At 43.3% G+C, this 13,592-nt stretch overlaps 2 protein-coding genes across 3 annotated transcripts; one reads left to right on the top strand and one right to left on the bottom strand.

The window, feature by feature from the left end:
- Window positions 1-59: 59 nt before the first annotated feature.
- dhrs4 (dehydrogenase/reductase (SDR family) member 4) lies at window positions 60-2,772 on the bottom strand. The gene is made up of 8 exons (XM_053343603.1): window positions 2,624-2,772; window positions 2,196-2,311; window positions 1,343-1,520; window positions 1,152-1,253; window positions 990-1,060; window positions 675-861; window positions 507-562; window positions 60-410 (listed from the first exon to the last, which is right to left on the bottom strand). Exons 1-8 carry the CDS (start codon window positions 2,633-2,635, stop codon window positions 296-298), a joined length of 837 nt encoding a protein of 278 aa, XP_053199578.1. The 5' UTR covers window positions 2,636-2,772; the 3' UTR covers window positions 60-295.
- A 1,472-nt stretch (window positions 2,773-4,244) lies between these two features.
- On the top strand, window positions 4,245-12,967 carry efs (embryonal Fyn-associated substrate). 2 transcript variants are annotated; one of them, XM_053343598.1, is made up of 8 exons: window positions 4,245-4,350; window positions 5,088-5,291; window positions 6,071-7,405; window positions 7,520-7,639; window positions 8,587-9,528; window positions 9,665-9,736; window positions 10,787-11,044; window positions 11,273-12,967. In XM_053343598.1, exons 2-8 carry the CDS (start codon window positions 5,280-5,282, stop codon window positions 11,456-11,458), a joined length of 2,925 nt encoding a protein of 974 aa, XP_053199573.1. In that variant the 5' UTR covers window positions 4,245-4,350; window positions 5,088-5,279; the 3' UTR covers window positions 11,459-12,967. The 2 variants fall into 2 exon arrangements, with proteins under 2 accessions (XP_053199573.1, XP_053199572.1); XM_053343597.1 differs by lacking the exon at window positions 4,245-4,350 and having other exon boundaries at window positions 4,809-5,291.
- Window positions 12,968-13,592: the final 625 nt, after the last annotated feature.

The following is a 13,592-nucleotide window of genomic DNA, read 5'->3' as shown; positions in this document are numbered from 1 at the left end:
TCTCTCATTTAAGATCACAGACTCACAGCTCTGAGATCGATCATTCCTGTTGTCATTTTTTATATAAATGTTTATTATGATCAGAAATCTTTACAGTCATTCACACAATACCCCAATTATTAATCAGAAAACTTAAAAGGACAAAATCTTTAGGTTGACATCTCAGTATCCTGGCTAAAATTGGGTTATATTATTATTTTTTAAACAACTAAACATCTTTAAATCTCATGACTCCACTTCAGTAATCAAAGTTCATCTTCATAAGAACACAATTTAGTGTAATTTAGTTTGAGGTTCATAGTCGACAGCCGATCCCTCCGGTCACTGTGATGGTCTCTCCTGTGATGTATGAAGCGTCCTCTGTGCACAGGAAGGCAATCACTCCCCCGATTTCCTTTGGCTCTCCGATCCTAAAAGGAAAGACATTTAAAATATGATTCATATTAATATTTAAACTCTTGGTATATCATATTAATAGCAAGTGTTGATATGAATGTGAACTGTACCTCTTAATGCTGAGCTGCTTTTTGAACTCATCCACAATGTCTTCATTTTGCCACAACTGAGACACAACAGAGTACAATATATAAAAACATTAACCAAGAGGATTTTTACAGAGAAGACTCGACTTCAGTGGAAATAAAAGACAAAACACATTTAAAAAAAAACCTCACGGCAGAGCTGAAGCGGGTCTTGATGACTCCGGGGGCCACACAGTTGACTCTGATGTTACTGTGACCCAGCTCAGGGGCCAGCGCCCGGGTCAGACCCAGCAGGGCCGTCTTACTCACGCTGTAAGGACCCAAGGCCTGCATTGGTTGGTATCCAGCCACAGATGACACAAACACTATATTTCCCCCTCTAAAGGAAAAAATAAGAAACATCACATCATTTGCAAATAAAAATAGAGTTTTTAAAATAAGCTTTATTCACATTTAGTCCCATTTTTCAAACTACTGTATATTTGAATCATTTATTTTGACACTCACCCCCTCTTCTCTATATGAGGCACCACCAACTTGGTCATGAGGAAGGCTGATTTCACATTAATGGACAGAATCTAGAAAGATAGGAGTAAAAACATTAATTTGGCATTTCAGTATTTGTTAGAAACTCTTCCTGTTTACCAGACTTTGCTTTAATGTGTTCACCTTGTCCCAGACGTCCTCTGTGGAGTCCATGATGTTTCCAAAGAAAGGGTTGACCGCAGCGTTGGACACCAGAATATCGATGCCCCCACACTTCTCCAGAGTCTATAGCAAACACAGAAAGGCTATTTAAGTAAGAAGAGTCACCGTAATTATTATTTTTTCAATCCTATGGCCCAAAAAATGCGACTCACCATTTGAACCAGTTTTTCTCTGTCCTCCCCGTTGCCAACGTTACAGGTGGTCCCAGTCACTTGGATGTTCTGGCTCTGCAGCAGTGCCACCGCCTTGTCCACGTTGGCCTGCCGCCGGCTGCTCACCACCACATGTGCTCCTCTCTTCCCCAGAGCCTCCGCTGCAGCCAGACCAATTCTGAGCAGGAGAGAGAGTGACATGATAGTGGATCCCCATATCGGACTAAAGGACAGGTTCATGTCTTTAAATAACAGTCAGGTGTCTATATGAACAGTAAAAGAGGTTTTCCTCACCGTAATCATTCTTCCTATTCATACTGGCTGTTAAAAGATCTGCTTCAAATGTGCTTTCAATGTAAGTAATGGAGTCTGAGTTAGTCATATCAAGTGGATATCTGACACATTTACAATCTTTTTAGCATCAAATTCCCTCTTTGTGTTTCCCTATTGAGCTGTAATGGAAGTATAGTAACAAAAAGAGGGATTTTGCCACTAAAAAGACTGAAACATTGACAGATATCTACTTGATTTGATTCATTTGGACGACTAAAGCTTCATATTAGCTTCAAATAAACTTTTAATCATGTTTCATTGTTCATTTGAGCACCTGATTGTTGTTTTAGGACACACTTTAAAAACTGTGAAGCCATCCTTTAAACTTATATCTGTTATTATTATCATCATGACTGTACTAGGGCTGTTTTGACAAGTGTTTGGGATTCAGTGTAGCTATAAAATCATAAATGGTGTAGACTACGTATCAGAAAATGTTCATCCAAACACTGCAATGCTGTGTGTAAATCATTCATTTGTCAGGACAGGAGACAACAGCAGTCAATAATGTGATTCTTACCCATCTGTAGAGGCTGTTACTATGGCTACCTTTCCAGCAAGACTGCTTTGAGACATACTTCTATATCCAGCTACAGGATTGGTCCCAAGGCACCTGAAAACACTCTTCAACATCACCTGTGGATAGGGATAGAGAGAGAGAGAGAGAGAGAGAGAGAGAGAGAGAGAGAGAGAGACATTTTAACTAGGCAACTAGGGCAGAGGTCACCTGAGAGTCGCTGTACACAAGTTACATGCAGAGTGATTAAAGTGAAAACAGACTGAAGGTCGGAACAATCGTTATTAATCCAGTTCCACAGTTAAGTAGAAGCTATGATGAAATATGTGTATTTAAAAGGGTGGACTCGGTTCAACTTATAATGATTTGACGCACTGTATAATTAACCATATATATGCATTAGAAACACATGATTGAGAGCATTATCTCACCCTGCAGGTCATGCAAACTGAACGTAAAGCTGCACAATGGAAGAAATCTGCAGAGAAATACTCTCAAAGTTGTTTCCAAGACCTTTGACTACCGACGACTCATGTGTCAGCTTTTCCGGGTAAGAGTCACACTATCAAAATAAAACCCTACACAGCTGCAAGTGCAAACACTTAGTTGCTATTTACGTACATTACGCAACCAAATCCGTCAAAAATAACCACGCCTGTTTGTTTTAGGATTAGCAATATTGCGATACGGTTTCGATGATGTTAATGTGACGAGTATGTTTTGTTTCTCTCTCTATTTACAGCTTTGTTTCTTGATTGTATGATATTTCCCGACGTCCCTAAACGCAACGCGTAACAACGAGCCAATCATATAAAGTAAGGCAGAAACACAATCAGGGTTATTTGGGGTTATTATAGTGTGGAAAAAAGAAGTTAAAAGAGACAAACCAGTCAAGAAGCATGCTTAGTTTGGGTTTTTGTAAGGGTTATGTGTAGTTTAGACCTTTTTGGTGTCGGTAATTAACTTGACTGCTGGAGGAAATCTGATATAAATGACTTAAATACAGATGCAGCAAGGAGATTTCTGGGTGTTATGTTTCTGTGTATGCTGTGCAGGATTATTATAGTGTAAATATATATGATGTATAGACAATATGTTACATTTTAATTGGTTTATATTTTATTTAAATTTCAGTTTATTTTTTGTTTCATTTTTATTTTGAGGAATTGACTAGTTTTAGTTTAGTGTGTATTATGAGGAAAGCCTTGATTGAAGTCATTGTTTATTAAAGCTACCATATCATATTGTGCAAAGCCATTTTATTATCATTTTATTCTTTAAACATTACCGATGCTCAACCCACAGCAGAGCTCAGTAATTATCACCTGGAGCTAAATCAAACTAAAACCGATCTGGTTTTATCAGCAATTCTGTTTCATTTTAGTTTGTTTTGCATTGTTTATTGTAGTTTTTATTTAGTGTTGAATTTTAATTTAAGTTAACAAAATGTTTTTTTTCACAGCTAATTTTAGTTTTAGTCTTAGTTTAAAATTAGATAAAATGTATGTGTATTGATCCCCCTTGGGCGAAAATCAAATTGACACAAGCAGTATAGTGGGGGGAAAGGTAGCAGCATATGGGTGAAAGGGATAATATAAAATACTATATACAGTAAACAATCTGCAATAAATAAATATGCAATATGCAGAAATTCCCGAGATTACAAGTGCATGTGTGTATGTGCAGTGTTCTGGGCATATACATATTGTAAGGACAGCATCAGTCTTTTTTAGTAGGTGTGCTGCAGCTGTTGAGAGAAGCTTTTAGGCTCCTATAAATAGAGAATTAATAACAGTTTAGTCACTGAGAAGAGTCTAGTTTAACCCCAGTAGGTGGTGGTAATGTTGTTCACGATCTACCAGTGAAAAATGAGCAAAGAAAAAGGAGAAAAAAGGAGCCAATCATGATAGGCTGGTTGTATGCTCGATCTCACACAAACTGGATCGGTCTAACGCCGTCTATAAGCACGCTCCTTACGCTGTGACATCAGCGGATTACGTCAGCGCGTGTGAAGGAGGCGGGGGTTACGTTGTTGTCATCGCCGAAGATGATTGAACGCCGATGGCCACCGATTTTCACGCCTGAAAAGAAGTGATTTTTTTACGTATCACAGCCTGTACGCCGATGCGAAGTTTATCGGCGAAAAGACAGAAACGAGGTAGTTGTTTTATAATAATAACGACATCGGGTGGTAACTTTTGGGTAAAAAAACAGGTCGGATTTAGTCTTTTTTTGCGCGGCGGTGTCTTTTGTTGTTGTGAACTGTACGTAATGAGATGATTTAAGCAGCGTTAACACAGCTACCGTTCAGTAGCTAGGCCGCGGCGATGCAGATTACCACAACCTTAGCTAGCTACAGGTTAAATTAATTATAATGTGACCCGGTTAGTGGTTGCATACTTACCCAATAATGGTATCTGTGATAGCAACTATCGCCGCTTATTTATCCTTGGCGCTAAGCTAACGTTAGCTTTCGCTGAACCGGTGTTATGTCGAAGTCTGTTACCCTTCGAATAATGTTCCCCTCCTAGTTTAAAACAGTGTTTCTTATAGCACTACGTCCGCGAGTTGAGTTAGGTTGTGGTTATGGGAAGCTGGTTTTGGGTTAAGGTAAACTTGGGTTAAGATTAAGCAGCTCAGAAGAGGACTAGTTGGGGGGTTATGGAAACGAGGGGAACACACATCGATGGGGTAACACATTTCGACATAACACCAGGGCTGCGTTTAACGTTATTGGGCGTGGAAAGGAAACATAGACAGGTGTTGCCGCCGCCTGCCTACCTTTCTTTTCACGTGTGTCTTGTGGCGTGTGAGTTAGAAATTGCCCTGTGTGTGTGTGTGTGTGTGTGTGTGTTGTAAACGAGAAATAAGAAAGCGTGTCTACGTGTATCGCAGGATCCTTATGAAGGCAGAGGCGTCCAGATTTTAAAGGATGTGTCCTGCTCAGACCCAGCTGTGCCTCGGCACCGAGTCTCTCCGCCGACCGACACATCCGTGAGAGCCACAGCTGATCTGGATGGATGGCTGACCCCGACTGACCAGGACACTTGAGTTTCTCTGAGACATAACTGTGATTTTTTAGCAACAATGTCTGTCTCTGTGAGTACAGTATTTTTCTCTTTTGTTTATATGTATGTGCACATACTTTTAATATGATCAGAACTAACCTGAAACTAAACAAATATAACTTACAGAGCATGTTTTAGATATGATCTCACTTCATCTATATATTTTATCTGGTCTTTATCGACTCCATTACTGTTCTAAGGGGGTCCCACATGGCTCAATGGAGCCAGGCTGTCCCCAGGGGGTTGGTTTAGAAAATGAAAGGGGGCCTGACTCTCTGGGTTGGCAATTAAACCCTAAACAGCAAGGGACAGATGTGCCTCTCATCCCCTTCCCCCCTCCCTCTCATCCTGCTCATTACCATTAAGCCCCAGTGTCCATTTGATCATTGATCCTCTCTGACTGTGCCCCTTTTTGTCTTCTCTGCTCCATGAGGGCTGACACAGCTGTGAATTTTGAGTCAATATTAATGTTAGATTTTACATTTCCCTTCCCTTTTTTTGTTTTTTTTGTTACTCGCACATCCACCCTCTTCCTTGACCCTCTTGTCTCTTACACACGTTCATTTTACGAGATCTTCCCTATTCACTCCTATTCACTCCATTCAACAGTCCAAACAATCAAGCTTTTTATACTCGTAGTTTTGCATCGCTGTGTCAATGTACTTGTTTGTTTGTGCAGATGTGAGACTGTTGCTTATGTGGATTTACGTCGCAGATTAAAACCGACTTTCACATGGTCATTTGGTATATGTGTGAATTATTGAATGGTTGTGTCCGTGTTGGTGATTTCGACTCTTATCTCCTCCTCAGACGGTATTGGCAAAGGCTCTGTTTGACAACACGGCCGAGAGCCCGGAGGAGCTGGCTTTCCGGAAGGGTGACATCCTGATGGTTCTGGAGCAGGAGCAGAACGGGGGGCCCGGCTGGTGGCTCTGCTCCCTACACGGCAGACAGGGCATTGCCCCCGCCAACCGACTTCGTCTCCTCCAGACTGCCCCACCCCCAGGCTCGGACCTCAGTCGTGGCACCAGCGAGGACTCAGTCTACCTGTCGCCTGGTTCCCCGCTGGCCCGGACTGCTGTCAGCAGTAGTGCAGAGGACATAGATGGAGTGTATCGCTCCCCACCAGCTGCCGGTGGAGTCAGTGCTGCGTCAAGGTCCGGGGAGCTCCGCAGAGTCGAGGGTGGGCGTCCACGCTCTCACTCCAGTTCTGGCACCCGGCCCAGACCTGACTGGGATATTGGGGTGGCGGGGCGTCCGCGCTCACCCTCGCTAAGGGGAAGGGGAACAGAAATGACAGGAACACTTTATCAGACTCCGGTAAGTCCTTTACCTGCAGCTCAACATGCCAGGCAGCCAGCAGCACTCATGGCTTCAGAGTCTGTGTACCTCGCCCCTAGTGGAGTACCCAGGGCAGCTGATGAGTCAGAGGAGAACACTTATCTAGTCCCCAGAGAAACACTCACAACAGGACACACAGACGACTGTTACTTGGTGCCAAAAGGTACACCACTTGCAGGTGACGAAGTTTACCAAACCCCAACGGGAGGAGTTGTGGCCTCTGCTGTCTGCTCTAATGGCCCCTCCATCGTTGGTGGAACCCCCGGTGCCTCCCACCTTAAAGTAGGCCAGGACACACCTGGGATGTACCAAACCCCCACCCCCGTGGGGGCAAATCTTCAAAGGACTTCAGCCACAGTTTTAGCCCATCAGCATCCATCTTCACTATCCCCTGCCCAATCATCTCCCCGACCTCTGCTCAAAGGAGTGTCCCTAAACTCTGCTGTTTCCAGAGGCAAACCTGGTCTAGCCTGTCACCGGGGGTCCCCTTTGCTGGTCAGAGCAGGGCAGGTCAGGGTTCCCGGATCCCCAAATTTTGCCCGCAAACCTCCTCCACCAGCACCTCCAGTAAGGGGAGTCACCAGGAAAGATGCACAACAATCAGCACATTTGTCAGCTGATTGTAACTCTGTCCCCAAAGCCGCTGCTCAGCCCGCTTCTGCAGGTCTGCAGCAAGAGGAGGACAAACAGAGGAAAGGCACACAGAGCAAGGAGGAAAGGACGAGTAACGGCCTGGAGAAAAGAAACAATGCTCAGAACAAGAACGGAGAAAGTCAAGTTCACTCAGATCCTGTGGATGATCAGGTGTGTGATGTTTCACACCTTGGCAATAGTCATGAGCTATTGTGGGGGATTATAATGTTATATATAAAATATCCTGATCTCCAATCATAACTTTTGTTTTTGTTGTCTCTGCAGGTGTATGACACTCCTCCCAGTGGCAGGTGGCAACGTCAGGTCCCGGCTGCCCTCGGCGATGATGACAGCATCTACGACACCCCGCGAAGCGTCCCACCACAGGCCGACTCTGAGACAGAGGTAAGATAACCGTTCACTCTGCATTCCCTGCTGAATTACAGATAGACGTATTAATCCCTTTCAGCTTTATCTTGTCTTTTTTTAATCTCCGCTCACATTTAAGAATCAACATACCGACAAATGTAGGTTCTTGCATTTCTTGTGAGAAAGTCAACTTTAAACTTTAATTTAAAAAATGTAAACTAATTTAAAGTGTTTTATATGTTTTTGCACAGTAGGAAACATTTGGTCATGTTTTAGTTATTTGGGGAATGATTTCAGTTGAGATTGAACAATCTATATGAGTTACAATGTTTGGTTTTTTGTAGTCAATGTGCAGCTATTACTCTTATCAATGCTGTGTGAAGCGTATAATTACACATTTCATACATTTAAATGCCAATGTAAAGTCGTAATTCACTGTGACAAACCGCCGTGTTGTATTCATGTCTGCACAAGCGAGCGATTCACCCGCAACAGATGACTATCAAATACCATGTCACCATTTTTTCCCACATTCCACCATTAGTCTTTCTCCCTGCCCCCCTCCAAGGCGAGGCCACACCTGTCTCTGTCTGCTGAGGGAGCCAGTCAATCCAGTCCAAATGCTGCTGCTATTTTCTCCCAGTCACACCCATCTGTCAGGGCCATGCCAAGGCCATACCACTGCCACCCTGCCCCCAGTGGTCTTCCTTTAATGTTACTTGACTATGTCTGCCAGCTGTTGGATTCTTCTTTCTCTTTGTTTGCAAGTGTATCTAGCACATGCCGTCAACACTTTTCTAAATTTAGTGTCGACGGTACTGTGGATGAAGTTGCAACATTGTTCCACAGCTGACAAAGAAATCCCACACAGTGATATGTTGCAATTAAGTAATCCCATAGAATCAATCCTCATCCCTCATTATAGTATGTCAAATCATTAAGCAACTCTCTTTCTTTCTTTTTTTTTTTTTTCTATCTCGCAGGTCTACGATGTCCCCACCATGACTCTGAATGTGACCACATCAGATGTCCAGCACGGCGGCTCGGCGCCTGACGAAGTCGATGACGACGTCTACAGTGTCCCCACGCTTCCAGGTGTGCCTCTGGGTCCGGGCGAGTCCATCACCAGCCTCTCCGGCGAGGATTCCTTTTGTGTTTCTGGATCTGAGAAACGAGCCAGTGGTGGAGATCACCATCGGAACTCCTCTGAGCCGGACTGCGGCATATACGACATGCCCGCTCTGACCGCAGAAGTCCTCCCTCATTCTTCCTCATCCTCCTCCACCTCTACCCGCCGCCTCTCCATTTCGAGTAACGGTTCCGGCGACGTGCAGTGGAGAGCCTCGCTCTCTAACCTCGTCCACGCAGTGTTGAGCACAGCCTCCTGCTCGGCCACCACTCTGTCTTCGCGGGACCTGGCCACCTCGCTGGCTGAAATCTTATCCACCTGGAAAGCGAGTCACTCCGGGGATCCTCCGCCGCCTCTGCAGCAGGCCTGGGCTCGCCTGTCAGACCTTCTGCCGGCGTTAGCTGCCATCGGCAACGCTCCTCCATCTGAAGGACTCTTAACACTAGTGCAGCGCTCCCTTGAGGAAAGCGCCCTCCTCTTGCAGGCTCAGGGCCGACCCCGTCTGCCTTCCCAAGACTCTCTGTCCCGCAGGCCGTTGCCCGCGCTCCCAGTGCCTGATGGGAAGTCTCCTGGAGGTGGAATGGGCTCCCGTAAAGGTAGCTGGATTCAAGAGAGGCCCTTGCCCCCAACGCCTCAGCCAGCCTTCCCCCTGCCTCCCACACCATCCACTGTGACCCTCACGGTGGGAACCAGTGACGGAGAGGACGACCCCAGCAATGAGTACGCAGGGATCGGCCTGACTCCCATCCCGGCACCTGTACCTACTGGAGACAGCGTTGGATACGTCAAGCTGCAGGTCTGTATTTTCACGTTTAAATGAGTTTATTGTTTTTTTCTTTTTTAACGTGCTGGTTTTCTTTGTGCTTTATGTTCATTATTTGACGGTGAATGCGTCTGTAAACGCGTCTGTTCTCTCCTTTTTACCACGTCAGGGAAAACCTGAGCCGCCTCCCGATGGCCTGACTCAGAACGGACAAACGCACACGATCACCGCAGAGCCGAGGGTGAGTCCTCTTCATCTGGATTTAAGCCTCTACATTCATTACAGTCCACAGGCCGTCATTCTTTCGAAGTTTTTTTTTTTTTTTTGTAGTACAGAAACGCACACAGCAAGTCAACACAGATAAGCCATTGATTCACTCTGTGTTCACTGTGCGCTCTGTTTACTAATCAGCAGTGTGACTCATTAACAGAGCTCGCTGCAGCTCTTTGGCTCCTGATGTGGTTTAATCCTGTCTTTAGTCTATACTCGACATGTTTACCCAACATCTCCTGACCTCATGTCACTCATCTCTGTGTGGAGATTGAGAGAAAACGTTTTATTATGGCAAAACTTTGATTTGGTTTTCTGAGAATCCAACACGAGTCCTGTATTTGGAGACATTTAACAAGTATACATCACAACAGTTGTGTATTGTCTTGGTTATCTGTTAAGTCTGCTTGAAGACTGAGATCATGTTTTTTTCTTTTTTATCACTCGATCTGCATTCTTTTTTTTTTTTTTTTCCCTACTCCTTGTTTCGACTCCTTGGTTACGCCATAGACGACCAACAAGAGGTCACTTGTAAGTCTTGACAGTCTTGCCTCACATAGAGAGGAGACTGCAGGACAATAAGTGACAGAAAAGCAGTTGAGCAGTTTGTGATGTACTGTGTATGAGTGTGTTTGTGTCTGTGACTTTTAGTTTTTTCCATGTAACATGTTTTTCAAAGCGTATCTTATTTCATTATTTTCTAATTTTACTTTTCTCTCCTGCTGGGATCTTTTTGTTTCCTTTTTGTTTGGAGCAAAAATCTACTGGTGTAAAAATTACCTTCATTTATTTTAGTTAAAGTACTTATGTCATTGCTTGCATCAATCATCTGGTGTGTTTACATATAGAAGGGAAGCTCTAATATCAATGATAAATGTTGAGTCCATGTTGAAACCTCTTATCATAAGCCTACTTAGTGACACTATTTCCCATCTCCTAACAATAATATGTTTTATGCTAGTGTCATGTTTGACTCAGTAGTGAGACTTTTCCCTTACTAATTTTATCTTTCCTTGTACAGTTGACCCCATCTCCTCCTCTGCCTGTGTCTCTCTCCCTGGAGGACTCGGAGCTGCTGTCCTTCTACTCCTCTCAGAGCCTCGCTCACCTCTCCTGCCTGGCAGACGCCATCGACGTGCTCTTCAGCAGCGTGCAAGGGAACCAGCCGCCGCGAATCTTCGTCGCCAGAGGAAAGAGTCTCATTGTGACGGCACACAAACTGGTGTTCATCGGGGACACACTCTCCCGCCTTCTCACCTCTGCTGACCTCCGAGCCAAGGTTTGTTAGAGATAACTTTTTTTTCCCTCTCATGGCAAATGCAGCTTGTATGTAGAGGGGGAAATATTGCATTGAGTGAAAGGACTGTGTCTGATTTAAGTATAATGTGCTGAAGCAGACATTTTGGCTCTACCTTTATCTAAATCAACAATTATAAGCCAGTCATACTTTTAAGGGAAAGTTTAAAATCATGTAATAACTGTGTTGTGTTCTTGTTTCCTCCTTCAGATCACAACCTCAGGGGGACGACTCTGCCAAGCCTTGAAATCAGTTGTTGTGGCAACAAAAGGCGCTGCACAAAACTACCCATCAGTATCTGCTTCCCAGGAGATGGTGGACCGCGTCGCAGAGCTCTCCCAGCAGGCAGCTGGTTTCTCCACTCTGCTGCAGCGTCTGGCAGAAATATCCTCATGATATTTCATATCACTCCGTAAAAACCTTGTTGACACTACATATTTTCTCTCTTTGAAATGCCTTATTTGTTGTTACACTCTTTCATCACCTTTTCCTTTGTATGGGATTGAAGCAAGCGAAGTTGAATCCTGGAACAAGTGTTTTAGCCTCGCTGCAGCTGTGACAAAGCTGGGTTTTGACTGTGTTGGTTCTGTCCTTTAAGTGTGTGTTGGTTTGCCTTTGTTTATATACTGACCTCTGTGCTTTGAAGCCAGGCACACTTACCTTTTTTTGAGTGTTAACTTATTGAATATTTAGAGCCTCTTTGTGGCTTTGATTGTCCATGCGGACTGCTTATTTTGGGAGCTTTGCTTTATTATGTTTGCCATATTTCCTTTTCCTCACATGATAGCCATTTTCCTTCCCTGCTCTATTTATTTAGCCATCCCCCCTATTCCAAAAATAGCACAGAAGGAGGCCTTACATCCTGGTTCTGGCCTACTTTTTACTGTGATACCTGAAAGGCCTTTTGTGATTATCATGCTGAGGCGGCCGAAGCAGCTGCTTAGTGTTTTGGGCTTAATATGGGAGAATGGAATAGGGCGTGGAATAGGAAGTTCGCCCAACTTCCATCCTTAATCTGTGCAAGTATGTGTTGTGTTTGTGTTGTAACCATTTCTACTAGAACGTAAAGATTACTGCAGTATAGTTTGGAATCCTCTCAGTGAGGGATTACAAGAAACATCTCCAATACGTTCATCAGTTTACACTTTACAGAGTCTTAAACGTCTCATGAAGAAAAACCAGAGTCCTGCTGTGTGACACACACACACAGTGGGAATAGATGCAGGGACAGAATGAACAATAAAAAGTTGCCTAATCCTGTTCTTTCTCACAGTCACATGTCAGTCTGGCAAAGGATAAGAAACCTGTCGACCAAGTTCACCTGTCTGCACATGTCATGTTACGACCTGCATGCTCATGCTTCTCTAACTTTCTTTTCATGTTCATTTCCCATAAGATGCACAGCACCTGTAGACAGTGCTTGTTCACTACAGCCTTGAAAGTTTAAAAGCTGCAAGGTGGCATGGTAGAAGCTAAGGCTGGGTACTAAATATACAGTATTATTGATACGGACCTTTTTAATAGAATTGGCTCATGTTGATATGATTATCGTGTCACTGTTTTATTCAATTCTGTCATCAGAAAATGACAGTAAGCTGTAATTTAAATCTAACGATGTGGATACACATTTAAGATTTTTTTTGTCCTTGTGGAACAAAGTTCACTGTCCTCGACATCAATTTCATTATCTTACATGATTTACATACATTTGCCAAATCAAGATACATACAGCACTGATATGGATCTTAACCATATCACCCAGCCTTAGTGGAAACAGGAATGAAGCACAGCTCACCTTTTGAATAAAATCTGACATTTTAAATGCATCGGAACACTATAACGTGGTACAACACGCCATGACATGTCACGTCATGCTTCATTTTTGGCCTCACATAAGTTTGCATATTTCTGTCAGCAGCTGTGAAGTGAAATTATGTCCTTTTTTGGTTTGAGCTAACACCTGTTGTCCATCTCAGATTATTATATTTCTATCTGACCTCTGCCTACTTTTGATTCTGGAGATGAAATATGTTGTTCTTTGCTAAAACACTAAAAACACACTAAAGATGCTCAGCATGAAGCTTGGGTGGAACATATATACACTAAAACAGCTGTTTAAAAATAATAAAAAAAAGAAAGTTTACACTACAAATCTAGTGGTGCTCAACAAAGTTAGATAATAATACTTTAAGTGTTAGAATCTATCTTGTGTCTTCAATCATATTACTTAATCTAATACTGAAGTTTTTTTGTTGTTTTTTTTTTTTAGATGCAAATCAGTATCATCTGGGTATAGCATAATCATTTACAGTTTAAATCATGCTTTGAGGAATACCTCCCTGCTGTCCCATTTTCTCTGCTGCAGTGTCACCTTGTGGGGGTTTGAAGTATTAATGAATACCTGCCTGCCTAAAACAGGCTTTATACAGTTTGTACGTGTGAAGAGACATGATCGCAAATAACCTTTAGCTATATATTTATTATTGTCAATATTTTTTATGTTCTCTGCTTTCCAGTTTTCATAGCTTTA

This window comes from Scomber japonicus, chromosome 22 (assembly GCF_027409825.1).
Source record: "Scomber japonicus isolate fScoJap1 chromosome 22, fScoJap1.pri, whole genome shotgun sequence".
NCBI lineage: Eukaryota > Metazoa > Chordata > Actinopteri > Scombriformes > Scombridae > Scomber > Scomber japonicus.
This window is presented reverse-complemented; position numbering and strand designations above follow the sequence as displayed.

Excerpts from the sequence above, each read along its gene's own strand:
- dhrs4 (XM_053343603.1), bottom strand. Across the intron at positions 1,521-2,195 it reads GTAACAGCCTCTACAGATGG|AATTGGTCTGGCTGCAGCGG; the intron begins GTAAGAATCACA and ends TCTCCTGCTCAG. Across the intron at positions 563-674 it reads AGACCCGCTTCAGCTCTGCC|TTGTGGCAAAATGAAGACAT; the intron begins GTGAGGTTTTTT and ends GTTGTGTCTCAG.
- efs (XM_053343598.1), top strand. Across the intron at positions 9,529-9,664 it reads TTGGATACGTCAAGCTGCAG|GGAAAACCTGAGCCGCCTCC; the intron begins GTCTGTATTTTC and ends TTACCACGTCAG. Across the intron at positions 11,045-11,272 it reads CTGCTGACCTCCGAGCCAAG|ATCACAACCTCAGGGGGACG; the intron begins GTTTGTTAGAGA and ends TTCCTCCTTCAG.